A 14,389-nucleotide genomic window follows, 5' to 3' on the forward strand; every position below is an offset into this window, starting at 1 on the left:
GAAACAGAAGAGATTTTGATGAAGGAAACAGAAGTAATGAAGGATCTCTGTGAAGTTCCACTTGAGATGTTTAGCATTAAAAAAAGCATCTTAGATCAACTCTCAGCTAGTAACAAGGCCACTTCGATGTGATACCGTTGGATAAGAATAGGGGAAACAAGCTGGGGATTAAGTAACCAGTGTCCAATCACTGACAAAGGTCATAGTGACCTTCGCCGAAACAGGAAGATGGGGGAGAAAATCACTTGCCAGAAAATGAAGATAGCCTAGGTAGAGTAGCTATAAGAATGTAAACATAGAAACAAAAAAATCATTAGAGCATAGAAGTAGGTGTGGTTGATCTAAGTGTGCTTTAACCAATAATGAGCTCAGCTTTTGCAATATGTATAAGCTTCATTAACACCAATATAAATATGTGTGAGCTTTCAATAAACTTTGGGATTTGCTGTTCACGCATATTGTGTGAGGCAATTCCTCTGCCGACCACGACAGTAACGCAACCTGGATGCATTTAAATCTCAAACATGACTGTATCACAGTATTTTCAGTCAGACCTCTCAGAAACTGCTCTTTTTTTCAATATGTTAGCAGTGTTAGCCCTTTTGAGTGATTATGGGTGACCTATTCAAAGGCAAAACATCATAAGTGTAACTCTTTCATGATAACAGAAAGTGTTAATTGTGCCTCTGCCTTGTACCTCGCCCTCCTCCTCCCCCCCCCCCCCCCCATGAAGATCAGCCCCCAGGGCACTATCTTGGAGAACAGGGTGATTACATGGCTGGACCTCTACACAATTCACTGAAGCTTACCTGTGATGGGGTCGTCACATTGATTTCTGGGACAAAGTTGTCGTCAAATAAGTTAATGATGTTCTCCTGTTGCAACTCCTTTGTGGGTGTGAGCTTAGGCAGTGGTGGGACTGGCGGACCTTTCCTCAGCTAGGCAGACAGCAAAAATGTCACAGACTAGTTCAGGTATAAAAGAAAATCTTTAAACTAGACCTAAACAAATTGTCTTAGGTTTTTACTTTGGCTGCTTCACCCTAAATAAACCATGGGAATAAGCCATGTATGGAATGGAACTGTTTAGCTGTTTACCACCAAGTACTTGGAAATAAACATTATGGGAAGAGCAAAACAACCCTATGTTTCAAAGTCATTAAAACTCAAGGTTTCAGATTTGATACAAAATCAAGTCCTGGTTGTTTTTTCTTCTGCTGTGACAGGCACCCAGCGCAAGACACTAGCTCTTCTATGTGGCCCATAGCTGGAAGGGTGATACTGAACTCTGCAGCTTTTTGGCTTCTTGAGTTCATCTGCGTTTAGCTTTGGGATTTTGTCACTACCCACCTGTTACCAGTGTACTTAATGCTAGGACCATATCATCTCTGGGACCTATAGCACTTCAAAGGTGCCTAGTTCACTACATTCCTCCTGCTCTCCAGAGATTCACATAACTATGACAAACTAATTGCTTGGAATAATACAAAATAGTATTGGATGATTTTTAAATCTATCAAAACCCCAAGAAAATAAATCCACAAAAAAAAAATCCTCAGGTGGTATAGGGATATAACACCATTGGCACCAATGAGGCTGAGTCCTACCAGGTGAATACTCAGGCAGTGAGTTGTCACACTTTGGGAGACCAGAGAAAATAAGCATGCTCATTAGATACAAAATTAATTTTCTTCTGATGTGCAGGCAGCATAGAAACAGCAATCAGCACAGAAGCAATCACAATTCCAAAAACATCCAGAACATCAACACAAGTCTTTGAAGTATCATATACAACTCATGCTACAGATGGAATTGACGAATGAAACCAATTCTTATTTTATCAATACTAGTGAGAATAGAAGTTACTCCATTCATTACAACAGTGTCAAACTTCCCAATCAGTGTTTAAAACAACCAATAAGACTAACTATCAGTAATTAGCAGAGCAGTATTTCAACTAGCTTTATTTTTCATTGTTTTAGAGATTGGCCAGATCAGCGGTACTCACTGGCTAATTTTTCCCAAGGTACGCATAAATCTGAAGATGAATGAGGAGCAGAAATATATAATGTACAAAAATTCATAAGGAGGTTTTAGAAATACGCTTTTCAAACTGTCATTGCTGGTATATAGGTCCTTAGAGACAATGCAACTTTTAAAGTGTTTTGCTTCGTCACTGCACGTCCCACCAATTCACCAGTCACCTAACATTTTCTTCCTTCCCCTAATATAAAAAAACATTTTCTATTCATGTTCTGACACAGGGATGAACAACTGATGAACAGAACAGACTGCAACAGAACCAGTAGCCTCCCTGCCACTACTCAGTGACAGCCTAGATGAAAAATCCACCACATACATCATCTCAGCTATCTCTCACTGCACAACAGGTCAGGCCCCTCTGCTAGGTGTCTCCTTACCTGTGTAGGTGACTTAGGTCGGGCTGGTGCCGGAGATGCTGGTGCCAGCATATGATTGGGACCAGCAGTAGGGCTAGGTAGGGGAGAGACCTCCTCTGGTGGTGACGGTGTTTTTGCAAAGCGGAGTGGGCCTGAATCACTAGACAAAAGCAAAGGAATGGCAAGGACATATATATTTTGCTGACTTACAACCTTCAAAATCGGATTCAACAGTTGAACGGCATCCCTGATGTAATGTCAGGGACCACAAAAGAGAGTACACGCTGGAGATGAATCAAGCCATTATATAGTGACTAAAATTAAAATTGCAATTAAAGACAATTAAAATTCAGTGTCAAAGGAAGTTTTAATTTTGAATGATCGTGATTTTTGGAACATTTGTTTACCTGATCATTCTAACTTGAAGAAAACAAGAGTACTTGCATTTTTTCAGATTCTATACTTGAAATACCTCTTCACTTATAAATTTATAACTATTACAAAATGTGAAATGGATTTACTGTCTTCATTTCACAGAACAGAACACTCTAAAGATTAAAAAACCCACAGGAAGGCATAATTTTAATAACACTGCAATAATAACACTGCAAATAATTTTAAAAGCTCAGCAACTTCAGAAAGGTTTCAATAAAACAGAACACAGTCAAGATTATTATAAAGATATCACTATTTAGAAGGACAAATCGCAACAATTAAAAACAAGCAGCAGTCTAGTGACTTCAACAGAGCTCTGCTGATACTAAGAAAAGATCTAATGAAGTAATAGAAAGCATCTGCACTTCTCATGAAAGGACCTGGTGCAAACACTGAGAAAATATTCAGCTACCTAGATATGCTTAAAGCTTACAATGAGGGAGGCTATGAATTACAGTACTCAACAACCACAGTACTCAGTAGAAGCGACTCGTACACATACTCAGGGAGAGCAGAAGCACTACCCGATTGAGACCACAGCATAAACATGATCCTAATGCTAACACAAGAAAAACCATTCTTTGGAAGGACAAACTCAGCTCACACTCACCACCTCTTTCTGTGGAAATATTAAAAGAGAAAAAATAAGCAGTCATTAAGAAATTTATGTTCCAAGTTGCAATCTTTGCCTTCAGGACAGAGTATTGAGTAGCACACAAGTTCATAAGATGTTTCTTTTTATGCAGTTCTTTAAAAGAAAGATTAGATATTGTACTTGTCTAGTATCAACTTCTCATGCATCTAAAATGGAAAGCTTTTTTATCTCATGAAGACCCACTTCAGAAATTTTTAGAGTATCATTACTAATAAGGAAAGTCAAAATCTATCCAGATTTTCACACAAGGCTCTGCAAACAGGACAGCAAAAGACTGAAGTAACAAAGTAAATGAAAAAATGGATTTTTAGAAAGCTTTTTTAAAGTAAGTTCACAATACATTAAATGACATCTAGTAATTTGTGGCAAAAATAATTTTGTTGCGTAATTCTTTTGCTCCCAGCAATGGAAGGAATAATTCAGTAGGAACAAGCATGTGCATGTTGGACATGGTCTAAAAGACAGAGGTGGATAAAATACCTGCTGGTTACACAATGTGCTTGAAATCTTCCAACACTACATTTTCTACATTGCATAAAAGTGCTTTACAAATCCTTTATGGGAACATAGTCCAGATTGTGAGTCCATCCTAAATGGGCCAAACTTAACAGCACCGAAGGCAATATGTAATATACAAGCATGGATTATCACTGAAGTAATCTAAAATACAAATTCTAGTGATGTGCTTATAGTAGTTCTGAATTTTGCATTATGTCAGAAGTTTCAGATTTCATTCTTTGTTCTTCCAAAGTGAGATTAAAACAAATGGAGAAATATCTTCCATATTTTTGAGGCAGACATTATGCTGCTTGGTTAGTCTTAATTGTTGCTAATCTACCTCCATCTTGCGGGCAAATTAGCAGTAGCTAATTTGAATAGGAACCAATTTAATTTTTATTTATACCTCAACATTATCTGGCTTTTGTGTTATAAACCGATTTTCTGATACTGGGTGGAAAATTTCTACATGGCTGAGCACTAAGACGTGCAGATGGTGCCTAGCACACATGAGGGGGCGGAGACCACTGACATTACAGTCCCTAAGCAGGCAACCCCTTTAAAGAATGGAGACTTCGCCTGACAGGCAATCAGGGCATCCAAATCTTCCACCACTGCGCTGCCACAGCCTCCCTCTGCAGGGGGAAACACCTGCTGTCCAGCGCAAATTCCCTGACTAGCCAAGGGTCGTCCCACAAGGAGCGGCCTGTGGGAGGAGCCTGAGCACATAAAAGCATTTAACCGCGGTCCAACCACCCCCCACTGCCTGTTTCTGAGCCGAGCGGCTCGTCTAGAGGTTTGCCTCGGTCGGCCCCTGCTGCTTGCTTCTTCCCCGACTCTTCGCCCTGTCTTCATCTGTTCCGTCTACTCTTCTAAGCTTCCCCGGTTCCCGCAGCAGCCTGCCCGCCGCTCCGCCCCAGCGCCTGCTCCCCGCCTCCCGCCGCCCCTCGACGCGCATCGTCCTGGCTGCGGCCTTCGCAGCCGCGCTCTCGCGAGAGCTGGGCAGCCTCCCCCGGCAGGGAGCGCGGGCTCCACCTGCCGGCGGATGCCGCCGGTGGGGCCCGCGGTTCTGACGGTAGCGTTCTGACGGTAGCGTTCTGACGCTGGCCTCCTTTCTCTCTCTGTCTTTCTTTTCACTTCTCTGCTTAACTTTCCATCCCTCTCCAGTAGGGAGACACATATCCTTCTTTATCATTAAATAGTTCTCAGATATAATATTTGCCTCGTTTGTGTTTTTGTCCAAGAAATCCATTTAAAAAATCCCCTATGGTTTCCCTTAGAGTGGGATGTGAAAAGCTATAAAACATTGTTCGGATTGCTTCTGACTAGCTGGGATTAAATGGAAATTCAGGCTTTATATATTAACTCTAAATATCACTGTGTCTTTATAAGTCTCACTGTTTTACATTTCAACCTTTTCTGCACATCAGTATTAGAAATAAAATTATGGCAGAAAGGCTACATTTGTTGAAAGTACAGAAAGTACATATCTGTTGTCAGTACAGAAATACTGTACTGGCATCCACTGACCTTTAGAAAGCACATCTGATTTTAAACTCCTTTTGGTTTTGTGCTTTAAAACAAGATTTTTCTTGAAAGTCTAAAAAGATTGTATTTTGTGACATTCTCTTTATTTCAGGTTTTTTTGCTTTTATGATGTACCCTCAGATCTTTACTTTCCCCCCATAAGTAGATGAGATAAAAGATGATGTTCAAAGTTTGGGATTCTCACCTAATAATAGGAGCTAAAAACATATCTCAGTATTTCAAGGCTTTAAACAAGTTATGAGAGTTAGCAACAGAGCTGATTTTCTGACATTCTGTGCATCTAAGAATAAATGAGCTATACACCTAGTTGGTGCAAATTGATGTAACAGTCTACAGTGAGCTTGGCTAAATTGAAACAGCCTTCATTCTTTTTTGTTTTTGAAAGGACTTTCTAGAAAAATAGTCAGTGAAGAAGGAAGCTTTGCATATTTGCTCCTGTTGAGAAGAACTTCATCCCAGATACGTTCATCTACCATCCTGAACAAATAATGCCTGTCACCATGTGTAGGTGTTACACATGGTGTAGGTGGTTACTGCCTATGCTGAAACCCACAAAGCCTACAGCAATGCAATTCATTAGAAAGGCAATAAATTCACCTTGGTGCCCCTTGAATGGTGAAGGCCTTGTCTGCATGCTGATCCCCCAGCTTTGTCATCACTTCATATAGTTTGTGACATAACTGTGAAAACAAAACAGTTGCCTGAGTTTATGTGAACAACTACAGTCATGATTAAAAAGACATGATTAAAATGATAAATCTGGTTTGATACATGTTAACTTGATAACTTTATGTTACAGTATAAAACCTTCCAAAAATTCTGAGTGCCATGCATAGCAAAAGCCTAAACAGAAGCCCATCAAAATCCATAGAATCAAAGATAATAGCAGTTCTTAAAAAACATGAGCTGTTTTTCAGAGAACAAGTTCATAAGTATAGCTGGCTGCTATGTGAGCTCTGATGAAGGAGGTCATCTGAAGTTTAAAGCAACATGGGCAGCCAAGAAGATCTGTGATTTCCCCTCAAAAATCTAATCCAAATTTTCACAGAGCTTCAGTAAAGTGAGTTTTCAAAAAAAATTTTGGTTCCAATTTGAAGGTTGCTATAGATAATATGTTCCTGTTTAGCCAGGTACATTCACAAGATCCTCAATGAAACAGCTTGATTTGCCTGACAGTCACTGATAGAATACTGCATTGCTGACAATGCATATAGCAGACTTGAAGGGAATATTTGACATGGTTTTTTTCCTGCTGATTAAAGCAAAGAGGTTCTTAGCAATTGGACACAGCAAAAATACTGAAGGCAACAGTAAATTATCAAAATAGAAAGTGAATTTAGTGCTACAACTGATAATGCACCGCAGTCCAAAATTGTAGGGGCTGCTCCTTCCTTAAGGAGAGAACAAATAGGGCAAGTAGAAATGAATATTATGATTATAGCACAAATCTGGATCTATGGCAAATTCTCCTGTGTGCCTCTGCTAGATTTTTACTATAAGGTATTTTTTAGCTGTCATGCATATCATAATCCATTATACATGAGACAGTCAGTTTTACTCACTAAAGCTATTTCCTTGTGAAACTTGGCTTCAAGGCTGGATACATTTTTGAAGGTGTTCACATAGAAGCCAATTCGTCTACGGAGGATGGCACAAAAAAGGAAAAAGAGAATAAAAGGAATGTGTGGGAGGGGCACAAAGGCAGATTAATTAACTGTTTTCTGGACTACAAACAACATTCTTGAGTATTACCCTCAGCAAAAAAAAATGATGAAATGTCAAAATTTCAGACTAATTTGTTCATGATTATTTCCATTAGTGCTAAGATATGTATTCCACACCATCCAGTCAACCAAGCTGAGACTACTTCACATCAGATGTCTTCAGCTTTTGTTAAAGAAGAGTGGAAAAGCATGGTCTCAACTACAGCACAAGTGCAGTGAAGGCAAGATGCTCTGGGCTTCCATCTCCCACCAGACAGCACACAACCATTTCTTGAAAGCAGAAAGGTACCATTCCAGCACTGTGAGCCCCTGTGCCCAAATCTTATCACAGCATCAAGGTGATGCAGTTGCATCTTGGGTCAGCTCAGTACAGCCCAGTACAGCCCAGATGTGGGTGTCCCAAGCTCAGCTCTGAAACACATGCACAGGTATATAAAAAAAGAGAATTTAATATAGACTAGACATTTCTGTGCATGTCGTCAAGAATCTGCTTACTTGGGGTGAATTATTACATACTTCTCCATTTCAAAAGTAGAAGCTGTTTTCTTATGTTTTGTTTTACTCTTTTTCCTATTTAAAACTTCCATTTATAATTTCTCCCAACTTTGATTAACAAAAATTGTCTTTGGAATAAGTATAAGCCTGAAAAAATGTCAACTCAATAGATAATTTTCTTCCTGAAGAATTTTAATAACTAAAATAAAGGACTCTGAAAGCAATTGCTTACTAATTAAGCATATTGCTCAAATTAAATTCTACCTTTCCCGGAGACTAGCTACTGATTCTTTACACAAAATTTACTGAAGTAAAAGGGCCCTCACTCTAAGTCATTCATATGCAGTTTTACTTTTAGTAGGCCCATAAAACAAATATCCCTAAATGCTAAGAAGGTTTACACTGAAATAGGCAGAAACACAGCAGGGAAATCCTCTGTTGGTCTGAAATTAACAGGATTTAATTTAGAAGACTGAGAAGACAAAGGATACTTCCATTTTCACTTCAGATTGTCAACTGTTAAAAGAACATAACACACTAATGAGATGCTTATTTTTCTACTGCTTTTGTTCTCCCATTCATATTGTCTGCATTTTCTGTATAAACACAGTTCATGATTAAACATCTTGACTGAATGACCTATGCCATCAAATCCTTTAACATCACAAATATTTAACATCAGTGCAGAACTATAAAATATGTCTTCTGGTGTAGTTATAATAAAAAATGACCTATAAGTAGACCCAAATCACCACAGACTACTCTGTGCTCTAGCATAATTATTTACTCACTAAATGGAAATCTTTTTGCATCTCAGAATGAAGACATGCTAATGAATCTTAAGTGCCAACATACATTGAAAAAAATAAACATAAATACACTTACATTACATATATTTTTGGAGCACTTTCATACATTTTTTCTGTTATTAATCCAGCAATCCATTTTCTGTCAGCTCATTAAAATCCCCTGATTCCCTTTCCTTACTCCCCATTTGAAGCCTTGCATACAGCATCTCTCTAGGCTTACCGTGACCACAGAGATGGCAACTCTTCTTGCAAGTCAGTGTTAAACTCTTCAAACACTTTCTGTGCTTTTTGAAATTCTTCTTCAGCCTAAACCAAAATGAAACAGATGACTTCTAAAATCACTATGACATAACAAAACTAAAATTATTTTTGTGTTGTTTTCTTGGGGAGTCTTTTATAATTTTTATTAACAAAAGATGTTACCCATTCTTACACCATCAAGGCCAATACAGGATTTGCTGTCCCCTCAGTCTCATCAAGAGAGGAAGTTAGGTCCAAAACAGGACTCCTTAATGAAAGAGGTGAGCCTGACTATCACATGAACCAAAGTACTCAATACACATTTTTGCTTAGAGATATCATTATTTCTAAGGGAGTAAAAGGAAGAGAAATTTTGTGCTCTGTCTCTGGACAGAAAAAAATACCACCCAATCTCCCCAAGTCTTCTGCCAGCATGTTTCTGGTTGTTCTACCTTGGTGATTCTGCCCTCATCTTTTCTTTTTGAGCTCTGCAGGGCTTCTAGATGATGCCTCGCACTGTCGTAATCCACTAGCTTTCTGCTTCGTTTTGCAATGCGAGTCTGTACAGGGGTAGAAATGAAAGTAAATATGAGGAGCAGTTTTCAAAAAGCCATTTTACTTATGTTGTTAATTTAGTTTTTGACATATTTTTATTCTCCCTTCTCTGTTGTTAATATCTGAATTATTACATCATGAAGAAAGAATATGGAAATGGTAAAAATGATGAATCACATTATTTTAAATAAGGAATCAATTTACAAATAGTTTGGGAAGGGTTTTCATGGGTATAGGTCTTACAGGCCTTAGAATTGAGGTATCAGTGTTACATAAGACTTTTCACATTCTCTAGAATCAGTGAACCTGTTAAACTCATGGTAACACTATCTTTTCCCCTTATAGATGGTGTGAAAATTCAGCAATTAATGCATTTTTTCTAGAGTTGCAAAAATGCTAATATATACTTCTCTGTATAGTTGTTCTGACACATATCTAAAATACTGGAGTTCAAGATATAGATACAGATATAGATATAAATATACTTTGATATAGACTTTACAAAGCTATGTAATCCACATGCTGAGAGGGCATAATCACAAATTGATTTAAAAGTGATTTTAGAACTGTATATCACTAATGTTGGTATTCTTTCGTATTCTTAGATTATTTTTCCTTTAGTCCTTGATGTAAATTACAAAGGGGATGACTGTGTGTTACCTGTTCAGTTATAAACCCTCACAGAAAAAAATCCAGTTATGCCCATAGAGTCATATTGAAATATAAAAGTATTTTATAAAAATATAAAAGCACCTATAGTGCTTCTTTATCCTCACACATTTCATTTATCCATCATTTCTCTGGACTGTACACTAGATGGGCATGTGGCAGAGGCTAGAATCTGTATAACATTCTCTCGTGATGTGTATTACAAAATCTTTTTATAACTAATTAAAAGACAGGAACCATGGCTTAGATAAAAGAAAGATACTCACGGGTGCATCCATCTAGCCAATAACAGAAAGCCTGCTTTCCATGTAATTTGTCTGGCATTTTAACAGCTGAAGAGCTTAATGTGTCCCTATTGAAATTGGTTAAAATTCTCTCATACCAAAGAAACAGGAGCAGAAAAAAGCATAGAAGTTGCCTCTACAAAGGCTAATTTACTTCCATGTACTACTGCATGAAAAATATTTTCATTCACTTGGAAAATCAGTCCTGCCTAATGTCAGGAATTTACTTACAGAACAATATCTCTTACATTACAGGAGAGCATGGCTTTCACCTCCCACGCTTTTTCATTTTTTTTTCTTGTAATCTCATTTTCAATTTATTTTGCAACTTAACAGAACTTTAAAACTTGTCCTTTTTAGAAAATCATTACTCTACTTTGATATCAGGAAATTGTCCTAGATATGTATCCAGTGTTAACAATGACCCATCCACCAGTTTTTGATGGAAGTCTTCCCAAAGTTCATCACATTTCTGAAAAGGTAGAAAGGAGAAAAATGTACTTAGTAGTTTAATGCCACTCTAAACATAGGAGAAATACAAATGTAATTGGCAAAGATTAATCTTTCTGAAGTTTTAAAATGTTCTTTATGGAAATAAATCAGAGCATAAACATAAGGTGAATGAAAAGGAATACCTTGATATTGCAAGTTCAATTTACAACAAATTAAGATTAATTAAGATTAAACTTAATAATTAGTTTGTGTTTTCATTATTTCAAATACTAAGTGCTATGTGAAAATAAGGGTGTTATGGATTCAAGGTGCTGCTCAGGGTTTCAGGTCCCTGAGGATCAGTAACACAGAATCTGTACCTGGTGTAGCTTTTATGTCTAAGTATGTTCCCTGATGATGAACCTTGCTTACAGAGAAAGGAAGTACAACAAAAAAATAGAAGAGAAAATAAAGGGAAAGGTCTTTCCATCTCATTCTTTTTGTGCCATTAAGGTACATTTGATGGAATGGCTGATGCAGACAACTACTCTACCTTGTGCTGCTGGAGAACCGGAATTACAGATAGGAAACATCTCAACATCAGCTGGCAAAATAAACAAAATCTGTACCTCTGCCACCCTCCTCTGCCTTGAAGGTACAGTACTTTTCCCCAGTCCCCTTTGGAGCTCTGGGCTAGTCACCAGGAGAAACCCCCTGTAGTTTTCTGATTTTCATGAACATATTAATGCAGCTCATGTGACAAGGACTCAGTGAGTAAGATTCCTTATTAGAAGCAAATCCTGCTACATAGACATAGTGCTTGAGGTCCTGGATTCTCCACTGAACAAATCACAAGCACATGTTAAACATCCTGATTCCCCCTTCTTTGCACATTTCAAAAATCACTTAACATCCTCCCCTTTGATGGGAAGAAGGTTAATGGGTGTAAGCACTGCTCTGCAGGGCTGTTATCCTCACTGACAAATCTGCAAAACGGTCACATTATGTCACAGTACAAGCTGGCTTGTACTGGGCAATTAATTTGGCTACAAATAAGAACCCCAGCCGGTTCCGTAAACCAGCCCCTGGGTTGACAGATAGGAACCTCAACCAATTACATTCCATCCTAAACTGTAGACATCTCCCTGATCTGGGAGCTGGGCGGTATCAAAGATCAGACCAGGGTTTTTCAAATCCCCTTTATAAAGAGGGGTTCATATAATAAACTCTCTCTATTGCCACATGGACATTGAAGTGTGTGTTGTCCCTGTCTCTGACCACTGACCTCATGAAACATGTGGCCGTCCTGTGTAATGGAAAACTATTCCCAAGTGTTTGTTTTATCATAATCTACTATGTGGCATATTATTAATGCTGTGTGATGCCAGCTTTCGGTTCATTCATTTCCTACTCTAACAGAGTCCCTAATGAATTACTAGAATCTATTAAACATGTTTAAAAAAAACCCTAATTTATTAACACAGCATTTAATCACAGTGGTCTACAAAGCATCACAGCATTAGATTGTAGCAAGCAACTGCCTATTTTTGTATCTTGCTGAAACGTATTTTGAACAAATTAAAATAATGGAGATTCCGAAAGCTAATGGACTCAAACAACATTGCTGAAGGATTCTTTAGGCCATCATCTTTCCTACCATACAGAATAAGGTCTTTTAAGGGGATCCCTTTTGGAATTATCATTTATAACCTAAACTGAACAGATACATAATTATTTTTTACCTTAGGCTGATCTCACAGAATCACAGAATCAACTAGGTTGGAAAAGATCTTTGAGATTATCAAGTCTAACCTATGACCAAACACCACCTAATCAATTACAACATGGCACTAAGTGCCACATCCAGTCTTTTCTTAAACACCTCCAGAGATGGTGCCACCACCTCCCCGGGCAGGTGATTCCAATGCCAAATCACTCCTTATGTGCAAAAATTCTTCTTAATGTCCAGCCTAAACTTTCCCTGACATAGTTTAAGGCTGTGTCCTCTTGTCCTGTTGCTGGTTTCCTAGGAGAAAAGACTGACCCCGGCACTTGGCTACAACCTCCTTTCAGGCAGTTGTAGAGATCTCCCGAGCCTCCTTTCCTCCTGGCTAAACAACCCAAGCTCCCTCAGCTGCTCCTCATAGGACTTTTGTTCCAGACCCTTTACCAGCCTTGTTGCCCTTCTCTGGACATGCTCCAGCATCTCAACATCCTTTCTAAATTGAAGGGCCCAGACCTGGACACAATACTCAAGTTGTGGCCTCACCAGTGCTGAGTACAGGGAATCACTTCCCTGGTTTTGCTGGCCACACTATTATTGGTACTGGGCAGGATCCCATTGGCCTTCTTGGCCATGTGGGCACACTGCTGGCTCATGTTCAGTCTGCTGCCAATCAGTACCCCCAATGTCCCTTTCTGACTGGCCTCTGTCCAGTCTCTCTCTCTGTCCTCAGCCTGCAGTGCTGCAGGGAGTTGTTGTTGTCAAAGTGCAGGATCTGACACTTGGTCTGGTTTAACCTCGTATCGTTGGATTCAGACCATTGATCCAGCCCACCCAGATTGCTCCTGCAGAGCTGTCCTACCCTCCAGCATATTGACACTGGCATCCAATTTGGTGTCATCTGCAAATCTGCTAATGGTAGACTCAATCCCTTCATCCAGATCATCAGTAAAGATCTTAAACAGGACTGGGCCCATACACAGATCCCTGGGGGACACCGCTAGTGACGGGCCACCAGCTGGAGACAGCACCATTCATCACCACTCTCTGGGCCTGGCTATTCAGCCAGTTCTTAACCCAGTGAAGAGTGCATCTGTCCAAGACATGGGCTGCCCGCTTTTCCAGGATTATTCCATAGGAGAGAGTGTCAAAGGCTTTGCTCAGTCCAGGTAGACAACATCGACAGCCTTCCCCACATCCACCAGGTGGGTTACCTGGTCATAAAAGGAGATCAGGTTGGTTAGGCAGGAACTGCCTCTCCTAAATTCATCTGTGTGGATGCCATGGGACAGAGAGAGAGAAACGGCAAGCGTTTCTCACAGCAGCTTGTGAGAATTTTCAAGAAGTTGTAAGGATGTGATAACTTGTTAGTATAAACAACCTGCAAGTGGTGTTTTTCTACTTAGTCTTTCTGTTCTTCTCAAGGACAGTGTATAAGAAAAGTGTTTTTGTTAACTAGCCAATCAAATAGAATGTATTGTATAACTATATAAACCACACAGTTCTCTTGAATAAAACCTTCTTTTACTCTTTCTACAATACTGCCTCTTGCCTGTTCCTGTGTCATTCTCGGTGCAAGAGTGACACATCTGGCTGGGTCTGATCCTCAGGCCATGCCTGTAGGTCCTGTGTAATCACACTCAAGATGATCTGTTCCATAACTGTGCCAGGCATCGATGTCAGGTTGAGAGATCTGTTGTTTCCTGGATCCTCCTTTCAGTCCTTATGGATGGCTATTACATTGGCCAGCTTCCAGTCATCTAGGACCTCCCAAATAACCAAGACTGATGATAAATGATGAAAAGCAGCTTAGTGAGCTCTTCGCCAGCTCCCTCATCACTCAGGATGGATCCCATCTGGTCCCACAGGCTCGTGAACATCAAAGTGGCTCAGCAGGTCACTAACTGCTTCGGTCAGTTAGGAT

General features: G+C 39.3%; 1 protein-coding gene across 2 annotated transcripts in view; it reads right to left on the reverse strand.

Annotated features, from left to right (window-relative positions):
- AMPH (amphiphysin) overlaps window positions 1–14,389 on the reverse strand; it is a 127,283-nt gene that overhangs the window by 33,046 nt on the left and 79,848 nt on the right. For both annotated transcript variants that reach the window (XM_066557725.1, XM_066557718.1), the window contains exons 5-11: window positions 10,687–10,782; window positions 9,255–9,362; window positions 8,783–8,868; window positions 7,097–7,172; window positions 6,132–6,214; window positions 2,420–2,558; window positions 810–938 (exon numbers count right to left, since the gene is read on the reverse strand). In XM_066557725.1, coding sequence (XP_066413822.1) covers window positions 810–938; window positions 2,420–2,558; window positions 6,132–6,214; window positions 7,097–7,172; window positions 8,783–8,868; window positions 9,255–9,362; window positions 10,687–10,782 — 717 coding nt within the window. The remainder of the gene's footprint in view (window positions 1–809; window positions 939–2,419; window positions 2,559–6,131; window positions 6,215–7,096; window positions 7,173–8,782; window positions 8,869–9,254; window positions 9,363–10,686; window positions 10,783–14,389) is intronic.

Source organism: Molothrus aeneus, chromosome 1 (genome assembly GCF_037042795.1).
Source record: "Molothrus aeneus isolate 106 chromosome 1, BPBGC_Maene_1.0, whole genome shotgun sequence".
NCBI lineage: Eukaryota > Metazoa > Chordata > Aves > Passeriformes > Icteridae > Molothrus > Molothrus aeneus.